This window comes from Notolabrus celidotus, chromosome 2, assembly GCF_009762535.1.
Source record: "Notolabrus celidotus isolate fNotCel1 chromosome 2, fNotCel1.pri, whole genome shotgun sequence".
NCBI lineage: Eukaryota > Metazoa > Chordata > Actinopteri > Labriformes > Labridae > Notolabrus > Notolabrus celidotus.
Window position 1 is genome coordinate 31,321,730 of NC_048273.1, and position 18,037 is coordinate 31,339,766.

The 18,037-nt window shown below is 40.0% G+C and overlaps 1 protein-coding gene across 2 annotated transcripts in view; it reads left to right on the top strand.

Annotated features, from left to right (window-relative positions):
* The window catches only part of dnajc6 (DnaJ (Hsp40) homolog, subfamily C, member 6), a 56,807-nt gene that overhangs the window by 32,633 nt on the left and 6,137 nt on the right, over window positions 1-18,037 (top strand). For both annotated transcript variants that reach the window (XM_034707508.1, XM_034707499.1), the window contains 14 exons: window positions 664-812; window positions 1,405-1,527; window positions 3,884-4,017; window positions 6,058-6,252; window positions 6,533-6,650; window positions 7,057-7,136; window positions 7,313-7,506; window positions 9,559-9,924; window positions 10,219-10,362; window positions 11,742-11,843; window positions 11,939-12,064; window positions 12,151-12,468; window positions 13,931-14,079; window positions 14,508-14,684. In XM_034707508.1, coding sequence (XP_034563399.1) covers window positions 664-812; window positions 1,405-1,527; window positions 3,884-4,017; window positions 6,058-6,252; window positions 6,533-6,650; window positions 7,057-7,136; window positions 7,313-7,506; window positions 9,559-9,924; window positions 10,219-10,362; window positions 11,742-11,843; window positions 11,939-12,064; window positions 12,151-12,468; window positions 13,931-14,079; window positions 14,508-14,684 — 2,375 coding nt within the window. The remainder of the gene's footprint in view (window positions 1-663; window positions 813-1,404; window positions 1,528-3,883; window positions 4,018-6,057; window positions 6,253-6,532; window positions 6,651-7,056; window positions 7,137-7,312; window positions 7,507-9,558; window positions 9,925-10,218; window positions 10,363-11,741; window positions 11,844-11,938; window positions 12,065-12,150; window positions 12,469-13,930; window positions 14,080-14,507; window positions 14,685-18,037) is intronic.

Consider the following 18,037-nt stretch of genomic DNA (forward strand, 5'->3'; position numbering starts at 1 on the left):
GAAGATTGCAATTTGTCTGACCTGCCTTATGGAAGATTGTATCATTACATCTTTGTCTCCTTCGACTGTACAAACATACAGCATGCAAAACCTCATGCAGTTGTGTAGAAACTAGCACATTTAGCTTTCCCTTTAAATCAACCAAGCTTTATTTATAAAGCACCTTTCATGCAAATCAAATGAAATAATGCAACAATAAAATAATAAAATATTCAATGACAAAAAATAAAACAGAAATGGATTAAGGAGAGACTAATGCACACGAATTGCAATAAAATGTATTTCAATAAACAATAAAGACAAATATTTAAGAAATAAGTAAATTAAAGATAAAACATAAATAGTAAAGACAATTGAAAAAGTAAATATAAAATAAATATATAAAATAAATATATAAAATAAATATATAAAATGGAAAAATAGAAAAGAAAATGTAATGTAACAAAAACAAATATTATTAAATTAAAATAATAAATCTGTCCTGTCTCCTTCTTGAATTTGCAGCAGTTTGACCTTTAGAGAACACTCAGCTGTACATCTGTCTCCTGAGGGCTTCTTTCCCATAATGCTTTGTGTCCAACCACTGATAGCCAAGCGTTAATGTGGATCTACTGTCCATTTCTCTAAACATCGTGCTCAGCTATTGAATTATTTTTCTTCCAGTGATGACTTATCCAGCGGAGTCCGTTCAGATCGGCTACCAGAACCACGTGGAGGACATCCGCTCCTTCCTCGACAGTCGCCATGCTGACCACTACACTGTCTTCAACCTCTCACAGCGAAACTACCGCGGCGCCAAATTCTCCAACAGGGTGAGTGTGACTGATAGTTTGTACATGGATATTTACTGTGGCTTCACCATCTTCTACTCCTTGGATTTTACCGAGACAGGAGTGAAATATTCTTTCACCACAGCAATAACCCTCTTGTCTCAAAAAGATAAATGTGTCTGCCTGAATCTACTTGTCCAAGTTTACTTATCATTCAAACAAGAGAGGATTTGTATTTTGAGGGAAGGCACATGTGGGACCTCTAGAGAAAAAAGTCTGCCACCCTCCGGCAGAAACATCCATGAAATCTGAGGAGTTACGCTGAGGAGTTCACACGGCCAAGATGGCCCCCTGTCTGCTAGGGGAAGTTGCTGTTTCTCCAGCAGATGACTCATCATGACAACGGATGTGTTTTGTTGCTCTGCTGCTGCGGCAGTGCTGTTTCTAACCTCAACCTCTTCTCTCTCCTCCCCTCCTGATTTTTTTTGTTCCCACTTTTCCTTTGCCTTTCCTCCCCCCTCCTCTCCTGTGTCTCTCCTTGCTCTTTCCTCCCTTTTCCTTCTGCCTTTTCTATTTTCAATCTCTGGCTCTGTGTGTTTTTGCGTCACCTTGCTTTCCTAACCCTTCTCTCCAGGTGTCAGAGTGTAATTGGCCTTCTCGTCAGGCGCCCAGCCTCCACAACTTGTTTGCTGTTTGCAAGAACATGCACAACTGGCTCAAACAGAATCCAAAGAACGTGTGTGTCATCACATGCTCGGTAAGGACACACTCACATATCAACCTGTACGAATCCATCATTATCCTTCAGTTTATTTCAATGGCCTTTTCTGTTCATTAATGTACAGCAAAACTATCAAAAGTTGTGATCTACATGATTGAGAGTCAATCTGCTCTCAGTTTGTATCAATCAAAGCTGAGCTAATTACATTTTTCTTTGATGTCCTATGATGCACATGTAGTTAGGTTTTAGTTGTCCTGTTTTGCCCACTTTAAGCTCTATGCATAATGCTCCAAATATGCTACCAGAAAGAAGACTGAAACGGTCAGAATCCTGTGGTGTTCCCCTTTTTGCTGCACAATCATTCAGTTATGCCAAAATATGTGATTTGTCCCCTTGGCTGTTGAGCTTTTGAGAAACAATGAAGAGTGATAATCTTAGAAATTCAGTTTACACTCAGTAAGAAATGTGGGTTCAACAGTAAACTCTCCTCCTCTCCTTTAAATATGTCCAACCCTGGATGTTTGAAATGTTGGCTTGTCAAATACAGTGAAGTCGAGCTTGTCAGGCATTTGTTTTTCAGTAATCCAGTCAGTTTCTGTATCTCTGTTGTGGCTTAGCAGATTTAAAAAGATAATGTGATGCCCTGACAAAGACAAAGGGAAGACACGTTTCTAGAATTGTGTTATTTTCTGTTCAGTTTGGAGGTTCAACTTTAGTTCAAATTTGGATGTGAGTCTTTTTCCAGGATTTTTTTTATATAATTCGAAACATTCATGTTTGTTAAAAGAAATAACACAGTCTAAAATGTGGGTAAGGATTCATCTCATTTGAATGCACATACTGTAAATCCTTAAACAAAGACTGGTTTTCAATTTGAGGCTGTGCTCCTCATTTTGAGAAGGATCACTTGCTTTATGAATAGAGAATAAAGGCCGGCTTCCAGTTATTAGCCAGAGACATTATAATCTGCACAACAACAACTTATGGTAAGTTAATATGATCACACACCAGCTGCATGCTCTGTACAATTATAACCACGTCAGGTTTGAACTACATCACAGGTCATCTCGGTGCAGTTTGCTCCAGTTTCGCGTCTTATTGTGACTGAGATTTAGCATCTCCTCTTTGGCTGCACAAAATTCTATCCACATATATGGTTAGCTGGATGGAGAGGGAAAGTCCTTACCAGTGAACTGTGGAGCCGGTTCATGACAAGGTCACAAATTTCACCGTTTATAATCAGCTTACATCCTGGAGCGAGCTACTGTCACAAAAAGCTGCTTGCTCAAAATAAATAAATGAATATGTACTCTGTTAAACGTTATGACGCATCCTGAAGTGTGGGAGGTTGAGCCTCACACAGCCCCAGCCTGATTTAAGTAATATAAATATAATTTGTGTACAGATGTATTACTTCTAGGTTATCCAAAGAAGGACTTGTTGTCTTGATCACTAATGAGTTTGAGCATGATGACGCTTAAACATTTCACCATAACTGTGGGAGACTGTTAGTGAATTTGGATGTTTGATTGAGGCTCATGTGGCTCACTTGCACAGGTTTCTTGGGCACACAATCCTTTACTGAATCAGGCCCTCACTTTGTACTAAAATATGAATAATACCTCTCAGACAGAGAGGCCAGCTACATATAAAGGCCAGGTACCTTCAGTAGTAAAAGCAAATAAAGCCCTGGGGTTATATTTGAGGATTTACGGTATTCTTCTTGACAGAGAAAAGTTTGGAAAATTCCTCAGCATCAAGTTTCACTTTTAGAGAAATACACATGTTTTGAAGTACAACGAATACTCAAGTATTCAGTTAAACCGGCCATTCTGTCTGCTCTAATTCAGCGACAGACTTACTGTACACTGGCATGTAAAGAAGCATGTTTTTGCCAAGTCTCTGTGGTTTGCCTGCGGCTTGGCAAATTGCTCCATCTTGCATAACTTCCACCAAACCTCCTTTCTAAACACAGTTTTCGCCGCTTCAGATTACAAGACATTTTTTGTTTGGCCTCCCTTAACCTGGAATGAACTCTGACTCAAATCATAACGTGAACCCATAAAAATGTCATCACATGTAATACTGGCCTATTTAAGCACATGGCTTTAGGATTAGACGAATCCTTTACTTGATTTATTTGATTCACCTCTTTTAGTTTTTGACTACTTACAGTACAAAGGGGAAGCTGGAGTTACAGAAAGTCTGAGTCACTGAATTAAGACATTGATCTGTACATATTCACATTAAAATCATTACAGCAATATTCAGATGTAGATGGTAAATACTTAGGACAAATGGGTCCAAGAAGCATGGAAGTAAAGCTTTGAGACATTAAAGCTGTCCAGGGTTTAAAACTGACTCTGAAAGTGTCTTGTGTCGTATGTTTCAGGATGGTCGTGCCCCTTCAGGCGTTTTGGTTTGTGCCATGTTCTGTTTCTGCCACCTCTTCAACAACCCGGTTCCTGCCATGCAGCTGCTCAGCGCCAAGAGACCTGGATCTGGACTGTGGCCCTCACACCGCAGGTTTGCATCCCTGAACATGTTTGTCTAGTTATGATTAAAGAGAAATAAAGGACTGTAAAACAGCATCTGCATCTGACTTACAAGCAGGATGTTGAGACTACTTCATAGCTTGTGACCTCCTTATGATTATTCTCTCCTAGGAGTTATCTGCTACTCCCATCTTTAGTCAGGAATCATGGAAAGAACTCTTACTTTATAAGGTTGTGATATTTCTCAGCTGTTAAAATAAATAATGTAGGTTGTTGCATTGAATTTAAGTCACTTTGGACTCTAAAACATGTCTTTGAACATGCATGCAAGATCTCTTTTCATAGACGCTGGACATTTTATAACTATAAAGAAAATATACGTTCTAAAGTTAAGCTACAAGTCATTTGAGTTTACTTGCATGTCCATTTAAAAGACAAAGCTGGTAGCATAATAGCTTAATGTTAGGGAATAGGTAGAAACAATGCAAGTGAAACAGTACAGCCAACAGTCCTCTGTTTCCTCAGCTGTAGCATACGTTTCAGGCTGCAGAGCTGGCACACACTCAAAGATGGACTTTTTATTGCCCTGCCAGCCAGCAGCTCAAGTACTTATCAGTCCATGCTCGAGGAAGATCTCCCTCATGAGTCAGAGTTTTAGTGCAAGCTGAAAGAGCGTTTTATGGGAATGGCGGCATCACATCATTCTGTTGAAAGCCCTTGAGTACATTTGCTTGCACTTACCTGTGTGTTTCACCTACCTCTAACTTTTTGGAGCTTCTGTTTGTTGGCTCAATGCCACAAATGTTTGTCTAACTTCTGAATGATGATAGATGCTAACCAGTAGCTGCACCAGGGGATTGTGTTTGGGGGGGTCATAGGGGAGAGGGATGGATTGTTTGTAGCGGAGGTCAAAAACTTTGACAAATATATTGACTACAGAAAAACAAGAGTCCAAGATGCAGAGTATTGACTAAAAATGCATGTTACTAAATGAATATCACTACGGAGAGCACTAGCTCTGTTACAGTTTAATATGGTACAGTAGTTTCATCTGATGTAATTAAGAGAACAGCACGACACAACTTATGCTATCTCAGCTCACAATGCTTCCTTGTAGTATTAATGCAGCTCAGACTGACGGTCCTCTTTGTCACCACAAAGAACACTGACACTACTACAGTTTAATATAGTAAAGCAGATTCATCTTATGTAGCTTCGTATGAGAACAGCAACACATAACGTCTGCTAGCTAACAGCTTCCTGCAAGCTGAAGCTAATGTAACATGAGGGTTCGATGCGTGGTGGTTGGGTCACTCTATTGATAAGAAACAGCAGGATAGAGACCGATAACTTTCTTGAGAGTACTTTACTGTATCCACACTCAATGGCGTAACATAAACACTACTTGCCACTCAATCACATGTCACAGAACCAACCAATCAGATGCGAGGATGACCAAGCTCCAAGTAAACGTAATTATGTTTTGTTCCCAACTAGAGATTATTATAACATCAGAAATACACAAATAATAACTTCAGTAAACTTGTATGAAAATAGTTCACTATATAAATAATATAAATATATTTAAACCTTAACTCAAATACATGAGCTCAGACTGACAGTCCACTTCAAAACTGTCTTGCTCATCCTTCACAATATCCACCACCACAGCATCCTGGATGATGAAGCAAGCAGTCTGTGATCACTGCAACAGACCTCATCAACTCTGCTTTTGAAATTAAAACAAAAGCATGCGATCCATGATCAGCTGATTGGCATGAACTCCATTAAACAATCTGAAACTTGTAGTCACTCCTTGACTACAAACTATCAACTTATGTTTACGGTGTCTCACATAGTAATCACACTGGGAATGATACAAATCCACCAATCAAATTGCACAACAAACAGCAAAGGTCAAGGGTCATTATCACTCACATCGCTGGGACTTAATAACCCAAATTAAAAATAAGATTTGTGTACACCTTATGGTTTTTATTCCAGAAATACCTTTCCATCAAAACACCTTTTGTGTGGATAAAAATAATGACCCTGTCTTCTCTTCTTGCAGGTACATAGGCTATGTATGTAGCATGGTCTCAGAGAAGCCCAGTCTACCCCACTCCAAGCCTCTGGTGATCAAAGGGCTCACCATGACCCCGGTCCCCTGCTTCAACAAGCAGCGCAGCGGCTGTCGACCCTTCTGCGACGTCCTCATCGGAGAGACAAAGATCTTCACCACTGCACAGGAGTACGAGAGGATGAGGTGAGGACTTCAAAGTCATGCTCATAGTGAGATTTCAAACCAACAGACAAAAAAAGAGGAGGAAAAATGCAGAGTGGCACATGTGGAGTTAAAGATAAGCATCAAGTGTGCAAGCTTCTAATGATAATTGAAGTTTTATTCTGTACACATCATAAATATATGTATTTTTGTTTTCTGCCTCCTCTCTCTCTCTCTGTTCCCTGTCCCATCTTTCACCTCTGATTTCTGCCCCATTTATTCCTCCCTCCATCTCTCTACCTCCTACACTCTATCCAACCAGAGAGCACAGGCTCCAAGAGGGTAAGGTAGCTTTTCATCTGGGTGTGAGCGTGCAAGGAGATGTCATAGTTTCAGTCTACCACATGAGGTCGACTATCGGGGGACGACTGCAGGCCAAGGTAAACATTGCTCTATGAATCTTACAAAGTTTTCTTACTGAAAACATCTGTTAGGGGAACAAACTAGTAAACACTGGCTAGGCTCCAATATCCATACTTCTATACTATTTAGTGCACCAGCAAAATATTTAGCATGTCTCAATGTTAGAGCAATGGCTGTATGAGCAGGAGGGTTCAAGTTTTAGCCGTGTTGAACTAGTGCATTAGTGCTCCCTACTGCTTCCAGATATTTGCATAAATATTGCATTTGATGAAACTCTGCAGTGACTTGCATTATTTTCTGCTGATTTAAAAAATAACTCTTGTAACTAAAAAGTTTTAAATCAAAACGTTGCAACATTTTGGAAAGGGATGCATTCGGAAGCTGTCGCATTTTTGATGACTGATGGTGTTCCTCTGTTGTTAGGTGTCCAACACCCAAATCTTCCAGATCCAGTTCCACACTGGCTTCATTGCTCCTGGTACCACTGTGCTGAAGTTTAACAAGTAAGGACATTCATTTGATGTATTCTTTTGCATGAGTAAGGCAGTACAGATGCTGATCCTTTTATAAAATCTTAACTGCACCAAGCAAGTTGAAAATACAGTTAATCATGTCTTTTAGAAATGCATATTCCTAAAACAGTCCTGTCTAGACCAGTTTTTATCCTCTCTTTCTCCAGACCAGAACTTGATGCATGTGACTCTCCCGAGAAGTATCCGCAGCTTTTCCATGTGATGCTTGATATCGAGGTGGAGGGGACGGACAAACAGAAGGACCTGACCCCACCGTGGGAGCAGTTCCCCTGTAAAGACCTCAGCCCCAACGTGCTCTTCTCCTGCCACCAGGAGCATCAGGACGCTCTGGCTATTGCTGGTATATATTGGAAAGGCTACACTGGGGAAGCGTTTAGTACCTCTGCTTTGTGGACTGTGAAAATGTCTAATCCATTTATACTGTTTGTCACGCTTGAGAAAGGGAAGCTCTGTGTTAGGGTTTTTATTTATTGTTCCCTTTAATTAGCCTCTCTGAAAAGCTCAGTCCTGATATCAGTGTTTTCTTTCCATAGCTAAACAGCTTTTTAAAGAATGAGTACTTACACACTTTATTCAATGAAAGCATCTCTTGAGACACAAACGCTGTCTTATTGGAGCTGCCAGGTTTGTTGTTTAACGATAACTTTAACATCTTCTTCCTTTAAATAAAAATCAAGTCAAAATTTACAACAAACTACACACTGGTTGTCTGACTAAAACAATCAACAAAAAAGACCTGTGTCGAGGAGACAAAAAACATTTATAGAACTCAAGCTAATTGCTTTCAAGCTAGCACTTAAGCTAACAAGCCAGTTAGCTACATAAAAAATACCTAGCAATAAATAAATAAAGTAAAATAATACAATATGTTAAAATATGATAACAATGATAACAATTTTAATAATAATTAATTACTACTACTACTACTACTACTACTAATAATAATAATATTATACTCACACACACAAATCTATTGGGGGAATATGAATGACTAAAAATGAAAGCCACCTTTCTATCACCTTTAATGTGATATTTTTAAATTAAAATGTTGTGTATTTATGATGTAACTTCAAAGTGGCTACTATTTTACCTTTTGGTTTTAAACTGTTGAAAATAAAATCTTAAATGACTGAAAACTATCCAAAACTTAAATAGGTACCAACTGTTAACCAACCTTAGGCTAATTTGATAAAAACGGAAAGCTATCCAAAGCTAGCCCCGAAAAGAATCTCTAAAAAAGATTCCCACAAAAACTGCAACATCAGGTGGACTAAAGTCCCCCTTTTAAAGAATGGCTAAATGTACTTTAAGTGTTAAAGTAATACAATGAAAAATGGATCATAGCTCTAAAGCAGAACTAATTTCAACTACATTGTAAACTGCTGGTTAGGCTAGATAAAGCCAGCGAAGAGGATGGCCTACCTCATTATTTGACTTATGCCATCGAGAAAATCTATGTACTAAAAAAGGGTTAGAGGGGGATGGATTAGCAGTTAGGTAGGAAAATACAGAGTGCAGAAACACATTTCCACACATTCACATGTAGACACATTAACAAGCTAATGAACAAACTTCTACTTTTGTCCCTGCAAGATGAGATGGAGGGGTTGGACCTGGAGGGTAAGACCGTAAAAGAAGCCAACACACCTGAAACTACTCAGTACAGTGACATTAGTTAACAGAGATTTAGTTCAATTCAATCATTCTCATTGACCCTAAGATAGTATCTGCAGCCATGGAAAACCACTTGGCTTTTTCCTTTTTGCAGTCTGTATTGATTGAATTGAATTATTCTAAAACCTTGTAAAGTAGTGCTCATCATTTTGGTAGAAGATTTTTCAATCATCCGTATGTTCATTATCCATCATTTTAGGACATGCTGAGTGTGAATGAGCAGTGTTTCTGTTTCTGCACATCCCTCCGTGCCCTGCCTCAGCAGATCAGTATTCAAGAGTAAGCATATAAATGAATATGAATGTGTTTAGACAGGACTGGGGGAAAAACTGAATCCAAGAGATGTAAGTTAAAGGGAACAAGGTGCTCCTGTAAGTGCTATTGTTTCAAAATGTTCTACCAAAGTGAAATTTAGCTCAAAATTAGCACTATCCAGAGTTTATATTTACACTGTACATCCCATTCCTTAGTGAAAGCATACTAGTGGGTTCTTCTTAGTAAAGATTTATGTTTTAGGACTGATCTCCTCCATTTAGCTAAAAGCAGCCACCTGGCAAACTGCAGAGTATGCAGCAGTGTTTTATATAGCAAAGGCTTTGCTTGTAGTAGTACCTATATAGTTGCCCATTTTCCCTTCTTTACTTGACTCCCAAACCTTCTCTGTTTGCCTTTTTCTCATTGAGTGGTTCATTGAAAGTTTCCTCTCTCGTCCTCACAGAGCCAAGCCGGCCCCACGGAGGTCCAGAGAGTCGGGGCGGGGAGAGCGAGCCCTCCGACGACGAGATGCTTTCTCTCTCCAGCCAGAGAAGCAGCACCAGCGCGGCCCCCCATAAACCCGACCCTCCTGCCCCCGCTGCCCCTCCACCCGCTGAGGAGATGGATCTGCTCGGTCTGGATGGGGAGGACATGAACCGACAGTGTCCCTCGGCCCAGCCCGCTCCTGCTGCAGCTGCAGCCGCTGACCTTTTAGGGGACTTGTTCGGGGCCCCACCACAGCCAACGAGTGTGCCGTCATCTGCCCAGTCCACACCCCATAAAGTTGCCCCAAACACCGCCTCGCCGTGTCCCTCCCCGGCACCACCAGGTAAGATGGAAAGTCTGACAGCTAAACTGCCATATGAAATTTGGATGTGATAATTAACAAAGTAAACTCAGATTGCTCGTTACCAATTTAACTTTTAGTTGGTTTCTAAAGAAGTCATCAAATTGATGATCATTTATTTGATATTTTTAGTTTACACATTCATTATTTTCCAGCTTACAGAAAATATTAGACCTTAATAAAAGTAAGAAGGAAAAAAAAAAAGTGACAAAATGTTAGAATTTGGCACATGAAGAAGCATTAACACACGGGAGTATGTTTGTGTGATTCTATCAGCATTTGATCCCTTTGGGGCGGGTCCCATGCCGAAGCCTCAAGACATGATGGGATCATTCCTCGGACCAGGTAACGTGGGGCAGCCAGACCCCTTCCTGCATGCCGCTCGCTCTCCATCACCCACCCTGCAGCCTACGAGCTTCGGTAAGGCATGCTGCTTCTGCTTCTGCTGCTGCTGCTCTCTCTCAAAGCATTTTGGATCTATTAAACTTTAAGAACCGTGTCAGGGTAAGACCTGTTGTACGGTATCTGCTCTTCTGCTGTCATGCTCTGACACATAAACATGCACCCTGATTCATGGTCTGCATTTTGTTTTTAAAGTGTTACTTTCTCCTAGCATTGCTCTACTTGTTGCTTCCATACTTGCTCTGACTTTGCAAGAGTTGAACTTTTTGTGTTGCTGCTGTGTTTTGCAGTGAGTGGTTGTGCATTTTGTGCTTTTGGTGCCAGCCTGAGCAGTAGGGCACAAGCTTGATTTCTGACCTCCAGCATGAATCATTCCTCTCACACTAGCAACAGCCTGAATTACTCTAACTGTATATTTTACCTCTTTGTACATAAAAATGATACTAGTGGTAATAAAATAGAATAAGGCAAGGCAAGGCAAGGCAGCTTTATTTGTATAGCGCATTTCATACACGAGGGCAACTCAATGTGCTTTACATTAAAACATTAAAAGCATTGGAGACATTCAGACAGGCATAAAAGAACACAATTTAAATGACAAATATAATAAAACATAGAAAAGAAAAGGAAAATTAGAAATATATTAAAAATTACATTAAATTTTTAATTTAAAGTGGGTTAAAATGAATAAACAAAAAAAGAAAATCCCACTCAAATCTCACGCCACAATCCAAATGCAAGTTAAGAACATGTAATATATAAAAAATAAATAATAATAATAACAACAACAATAATAATAATGATAATCATAATAATAAAGATGATAAATTAAATAAATAAAAAAAAGAAGTAGATGATGAACTGAGGAAACACTATCATGATATCTTAATGAGGAAATACTGGAGTTAAAAAAGATGTTATAACTCAAGATAGGAAATTAAACTCACCAAAATAAAATAAATTAATAAGATAATAAAACACTAAAAGATTTAACCTTTAAAATAAACTAAGATTCTTCACTAAAATTAAATAGAAAAAGAGAATAAAATATAAAAATTCTGAGAGGTATTCCATAAAAAGCACAAGATGATAAGATTTAATTATAACTAAACAAATAATGAAATAATCCACAATAAATTAAAAATAAATACACATTTAAAAAAAACCTGAATAAATATTTTATATATGTCTTTAAACATTTAAAATAAGACATTATATGACTTTAAAATTGACTAAAATTTGAACTAGATAATAAGTAACTATTGTAAGATGGAATAAGACTCAGTTAAAAGAGAGACTAAAAAGGTAAGATAGCCTGTCACTTGAGTCAAACCTGCTGTTTCGAATCTAACTTACTTTGTGTTCAGTCTGTGACCATCTTTAATGTGTCCAAACAGGTCGAAGTTCCCCAGTCCCGCCCACCACCCCATCAGTCAACATTCAGCAACAAAACGCCATGGGAGGATGGGACTGGAACAGACCTGCTACCACAAGCACAGGTCAGAAATGGAAGGACACTAAGAGACTGTAAGGTTCAAAAGTGTCCTGTGAGTAGCAGTCTTTGATTCATGTTTTTATTTCCTGATTTTTCAAGGAGGAGGCTTTGGAGTCGGCAGTCTGTCTGCAACTACAAGTCCCACAAGCTCTGTTCACAGCACCCCCACCCACCAAACAAAGCCAAACACCCTGGACCCATTCGCCGACATCGGCAACCTTGGGGGTCATTCACTGTAAAACATCTGAAGTACATAAACTGAATCTTGTTACATCATCTCTTAAGTCACATCTCCGTCTTTACCTCCACAGGTTCTGGCTTCTCCAGTAAACCCACCACTCCTACTGGGACTACACCTTCCTACCCTCCAATGGGCTCCCCCTCGCGTCCTCCCCCATCACCACAGCACGCCCATGCAGGAGCCGGCTTCCCCTCGTGGCAGCCAGGTGCTGGAGGCGCTGGAGGATGGCAGGCTCAAGGACAGGGCCCTGCCCCGCAGCCAAAGCCCAGCCCGAGCCACACCGCCATGCCTCACACCTCGCCCCAGAACAGACCCAACTACAACGTCAGCTTCTCTGCGATGGGAGGGGGCTCGCCCAGCGCAGGGGTCAAAGCACCGGTTAATATGGGTGAGAAGGAGATGAAAAAATTGATTTAGTGTTGTCTTCCTGGTGGGGCTGGGAGTTTGTTTGTTCCTTGTAAAGGTTCTTTTTTATATTTTTTAACAGTCCTGAAACCAATATTTATGACTCAAGTAATCCTGCTACCTTATGTAAGTACTAAAAAAATATAATGACCTTGAATTGCTCTAACTCAGTGGGTCGTACGGGTTATCTAGTAGCAGGCAATCGTCCTCATGAACCACAATACTTCTTCCAAGTGACGTACACATTTAGTCGACTAAACAATTAGATGTTGTCACCCTTTCTAGTCAGCACAAGAGTTACAAGTCAATTAAATTATTCAGATTTTTATAACTAAAGGCCTGAAATGTTGTTAACATATTGTGTCTAAGATATTGTGCCACCTGCTGGAGCTGCAGCTCGGTTTATGGCTTCTGCTATAATGACATAATGCTCTACCACAGCAATGTAAACAAGCACACGACAGATGTCATCACGTAGCATGGCGCGGCTTGGCCTTATTGTAATCTAGAGATAAAGTCATATGTAGGCTGCGTCTTTCAGCACAGACATGTAGACAATAAACTACTATGACTGTGGTCTGAGTGTGTCTCACCGTTAGACTAGTCTGCTTATCTGATTTTCAATTTCCATTTGCACTGCAAGAAAATTAGTCACTTCAGAACTTCCTTACTTCTTAGTCTCAAATGTTAGTGTATCCACTAGAGACGATCCCTTTTATCTTTATATTTAGTTCAGTGACCTAAATGCCTGAAACAAATTAACTACTTTGTGGAATTAAAGCATTTCTACAGTCTAAAAAAAAGTCTTCTCACAGATCTATCATACCGCATATGTTTTTAGCTCTCTATTCATTGACATTAAAAGCTCCTGTGGTGTTTTGAAGCTGGATGTGTAACACTAACATTAATACTGATGCTTCTTTATCGCCTACAAATGCAAACAAGACCATCAGCAACAGGACTCGCTATTTCAATAAGTAATTTTCAATGCTTAAAACCGTCATGGGGTCGGTGTCGGAAAAACTGAATAGGAAAAACAGAGTGAGTAAATGCTGGAAAAACTTATAACTGATTGAAACTGATTTGTCCACAGGGGGCGCCAAAATCAACGCATACTAAAAGTTCTAGACAGGAGCTTTAATTTACTTTAGATTTAAATACTACATTCACATACATACGTTAAACGGTCTGTTTGTTCTGCTTTACAATAGTTTAGTCTCTTTTTAACTGAATTTGATAACCTGTTTTCTATCAAACAAATACATGGATAATAGAAGTGTTTATGACAGGGAGCAGAGGAGGAGTTATATTTGAAGACCAACATTTTGATGCTGTATCAACATTCATGTTTCAGATGGATTGAATCTGTGTTTCAGTCAGTTGTCTCGTATATAGCCAATAAGTTGTTTCTTTCCTCTCTTTGTGTTTCTGTGTTTCTCTGCCAGGTACTAAACCCAAAGCCACAAATGCCAACTTTGACGACCTGCTGTCTGGTCAGGGCTTCGCTGGGGCCAAAGAGAAGAGAGGGCCCAGGACTATAGCAGAGATGAGGAAGGAGGAGATGGCCAAAGAGATGGACCCTGAGAAAATAAAGGCAGGAGGCTTTTATTCAATGATGTGAAAAAGGACATGTCTGTTTTATTTAAATAAGGAGCAGTTTGTTGTCCTTATCTCCTCTGTGAGAAGTCCCATGACTCATGTGTCACTACGTCTGAGTAGAACAACTGTTTTAAATCAGTTCACTGCGTTTTTGTCTTGTGTTTATCCAGTGAGGCACAACAGATGCAATTCAGGGATTCCCAAAAGTAGGATAGTGTACTCAAAAGCAGTTACAGCCTTTCTGTTTATTCCAGGATTAATGAAGCGACTAATGTAGGTCTCCCATGACTGAACTCTGGTTCCTCTAATTACTCTTTTAAAAACTTCTCACTGTAGCCAAAATCACTGAATGTTGCTAATTATTGTTCCAAATCTGGTCGTCGCTGGCTAACGGTTCCTGTCCCTCTCCTGATTGTGACCCAGATTCTGGACTGGATTGAGGGGAAGGAGCGCAACATCAGAGCTCTGCTGTCCACCATGCACACTGTGCTGTGGGAGGGGGAGACGCGCTGGAAGCCTGTGGGCATGGCCGACCTGGTTACTCCTGAACAGGTCAAGAAGGTCTACCGCAAAGCAGTCCTGGTCGTTCACCCTGATAAGGTGAGACAAATGACAACAAAAGGAAAAGTTTTCTTTACAACCCTCCTGTTTTATTGACCTTGGCTTTGTTTTCTCATTGTTTGGGGTACAAAACACTGAAGGTTGTACCTTCCTGCAAGACAGACTCCAAAAAGCAACGATTTCTAGAAACTGCTGCTGCTACAGTCCAAGATAGCTTGCTTGGTTAACAAGCTAGATTGTCTTACATCCCGTTATTTGCTAGCACTGTGCTGTTGGTCTCTTGATACTCAGACACTGGCCTTTTCAGCTCCTCCATTTTCTTACTTTGTTGTTTTTGTTCCTTTGAATTAGCTCCTTTCTGACCAACAATCAACTCTTTGTATATACATCACCAACCTCTTTATTTTATTGGCTAAAGCTCAGAATGCAGTACCAGAAGGCGAGCAGACTGAACTCTGAGGGCAATAGCAAATATGTTGTGCAACTATATCAACTGTGATCGTTTCTTAAGCCCTACTATTCAAAAAGACCCACTCAAAATGATTATTTATCAAATATATGTTCAAATATAGAAGTGGGAACTAAAGATGTGTGTGCGTGGTTGAGTAAATGATTAAACCTTGTCACCCTTGAAAGTCAGCACCAGAATTACTAGTCAGTTAAACAAGTTCTTCATATTTTTATTCTTTTAGGTCTAAAATGTCAATCATATTTTGTGTTTAAGCTGTAGTTCTGCCACCTGCCACTAGCTAAGACTGTAGCTCCAGTTTCTGCTGATCCGGACTTAAACAGTCACCTCTTGTGACACAGTTTGGCAGGATTTTGATGTAGAAAATGGAGATGAAGTTAGAGGTAGGTTGTGTCTGGTTAAACCGACGAGAGCACTGCATGTGGACTTCAACCTGCAAGGAGTACTAAAGGCTGGTGGTGCTAGCTCTGCTAACTTTAGCCACACTCTGCAAACCAATCTGACCCACTCTGTGATCCTGGGTTTAGCTGTGTTAGATACATTGTGCTCAAGTTGGAGTTTTTTGTTTTGTTTTTCTTACCATTAGACTGACTTTGATTTAAATTTCAGTTTAGACGACTTGGAAATTAAGGAATTGGAACATGCCTGGTAGTAACTGGGTCATTTTATATTAACTTGACTTTGACACAAAATGAAATTATGTTATATCATATTATAAATTATGTGAAGAGAGCAGTATCATAATACCAAATAATGAATTATTTAATGTTTCATGTTTTATTAAGGCTTGGACTCCTTATGTTAACCAAAATTCATTCACAAAGAGGAGGAAAAAACTTAAATATTACAAAACTTAAAAAAACACACCAGTAAAAAGTCAGTATAGACCAAGGCAAAAAACCCTGCCCTTTCTTTCTTTGTATATTTATGTATCAGTCTCTGAGACCTGAAATAATGGGGCAGACCTCTTAAAGTTGTCATTAAAATATTCTGTGCAAAAGCAATTTGTGTAAAACTAAATCAATGAAAGTGCTATTAGGTGGAACGCTGCAGTAATCTAATACTTACAATTTAGGATTCCCCCAAAAGGAAACACTAGTGCTAGAGGATTAGAAGTTGTTTGCAATTAATTCATATTGAACACAAATTTTTTCACACATGATGTAAACAAAGACAGAAAAACAACAAAAACAATAAAGAAAATAATAATCTGAATAATGTGATAAATGTTTGATCCAAACGTAGCGCTCAACAAATCAATTAAAGAGCTGCTATCCTGGTGAACAGAGTTAGCCGTCTCATGAAGGTGATTAATTATATCAACAACAGTAGCGTTATAATCAGGCACAAAGGTACAGCATTCAGAACCAATGACAGCACATGTTCCTCCTCTGGCTGCCAGCAGGAAATCCAGAGCTGCTCTGTTTTGCAGAGCCAAGAGTCTGACAGAGGCAAGTTCACTGGATATCAGCATCAGAGCCTTGCCCGTTTCATTAGCTATAACTTCTATAGCATGAGACAGATCGCCGATTTGATCCAACGTTGACATCACTCCATATGTAGGGAGCAGTGCACCGAGTACATTCTTGAACGGGGATTGATGATGAGTGCCGAAGATGTCGGAAAGTCCACGTCTGGTTCGTTTGGGAAGAGGTTTTTTGGGCAGGGAGTGAGCCACCCTCATAGCCGGAACGATGTATGCCAAGCCGCAGCGTCCTTTGTAGTCCACGGGAAGATACGGGTACGCCATGTTTCCACACACCCAGTACATTCCCACAGGAGAGGAGATGGAGCAGGTAGAAGTGCGGCGAGCTAAAGCAGTAAGCCGAGCCAGTCCTGCTTTTTCCAAACAGCTCTGAGGTCCAGGATGAGGGGTTTTAACATTAGTATTCATCTGTTTTGAGTCCCGTCTAAAAGTGTGAAGGCAGTTTGATTGACCTACAGGTGTCCCTCCGTCACTCTCAAGACACCAAGGGAACGGCTGAGGAATGAGCTGGACGGGAACAGGTTTTGGGGTTTTCAGACACTTTTGGCAGTTTGCATGTCCTCGAGAACAGTTGAGTGGTCTCATTTTGGAGACGCTGCCACAATCAGGGCGAGACTGAGAGAAGGGGATATGCATGAGGCGACAGGTGTCGCAGTCAGAGGTAGGCAAGGCCATCAGAGGTAAACCTTCCCCAGCTGTGTAGGGCATGAGACCGCAGACATAGCAGCTGGAATTAGGGCGGATACTGTTGGCAACTTGCCATGCCATAGTGAGAAAGATGTTAATGTTATCAAGTCTTACGTCAGGTGCTTTTATGGCCGGTGGAGCTCCCATGATGGACTCCACAGAGATCAGTATAAAGAGGTGTGGGATCAGGAGCATCCTGTACAGTCTGACTCTTGAGCAGTGTTGTTATAGAGGTTTGCTTGATATGGAGTGAGTTTTCAGGAAGTAGGTAAATATCAGGAGTCTTGAAGGTTGGTTTTATCTCTGGAATGCACAAAGTTAACGAAGAAGGATTTTCATTTGCAGCAAAAACCTGAGTGATAAAAGCAACAAATACCCAAACATGAGCCACGCCATAAACAAACTAAACCTGGTCAATCCCTGTTTGTGTTTGGATTTTGTCAGTTTTTCATTTCTTCACATATTTACGAACAACTTACGTTTGATAGGTGCTAACAGCTATGACAGAAAACATGTTTCTGAACATGTTTGACGTGCATTTTGATTAGGTTTTTTTTATTATTTTGATTCTGTGGAAGAGGCAGGCTTTATGACCTATACTGCAGCCAGCCACCAGAGGGAGCTGTAACAGTTTTGGCTTCACTTATGGAGAGTTGTTTTTCTGTCTTTTTTTCCTTACAGTCTTTTGGCATAAACATACAAATTAGGGATGTAAATTTAAAGTATTTTCCGTCATCGATCATTGGAAAC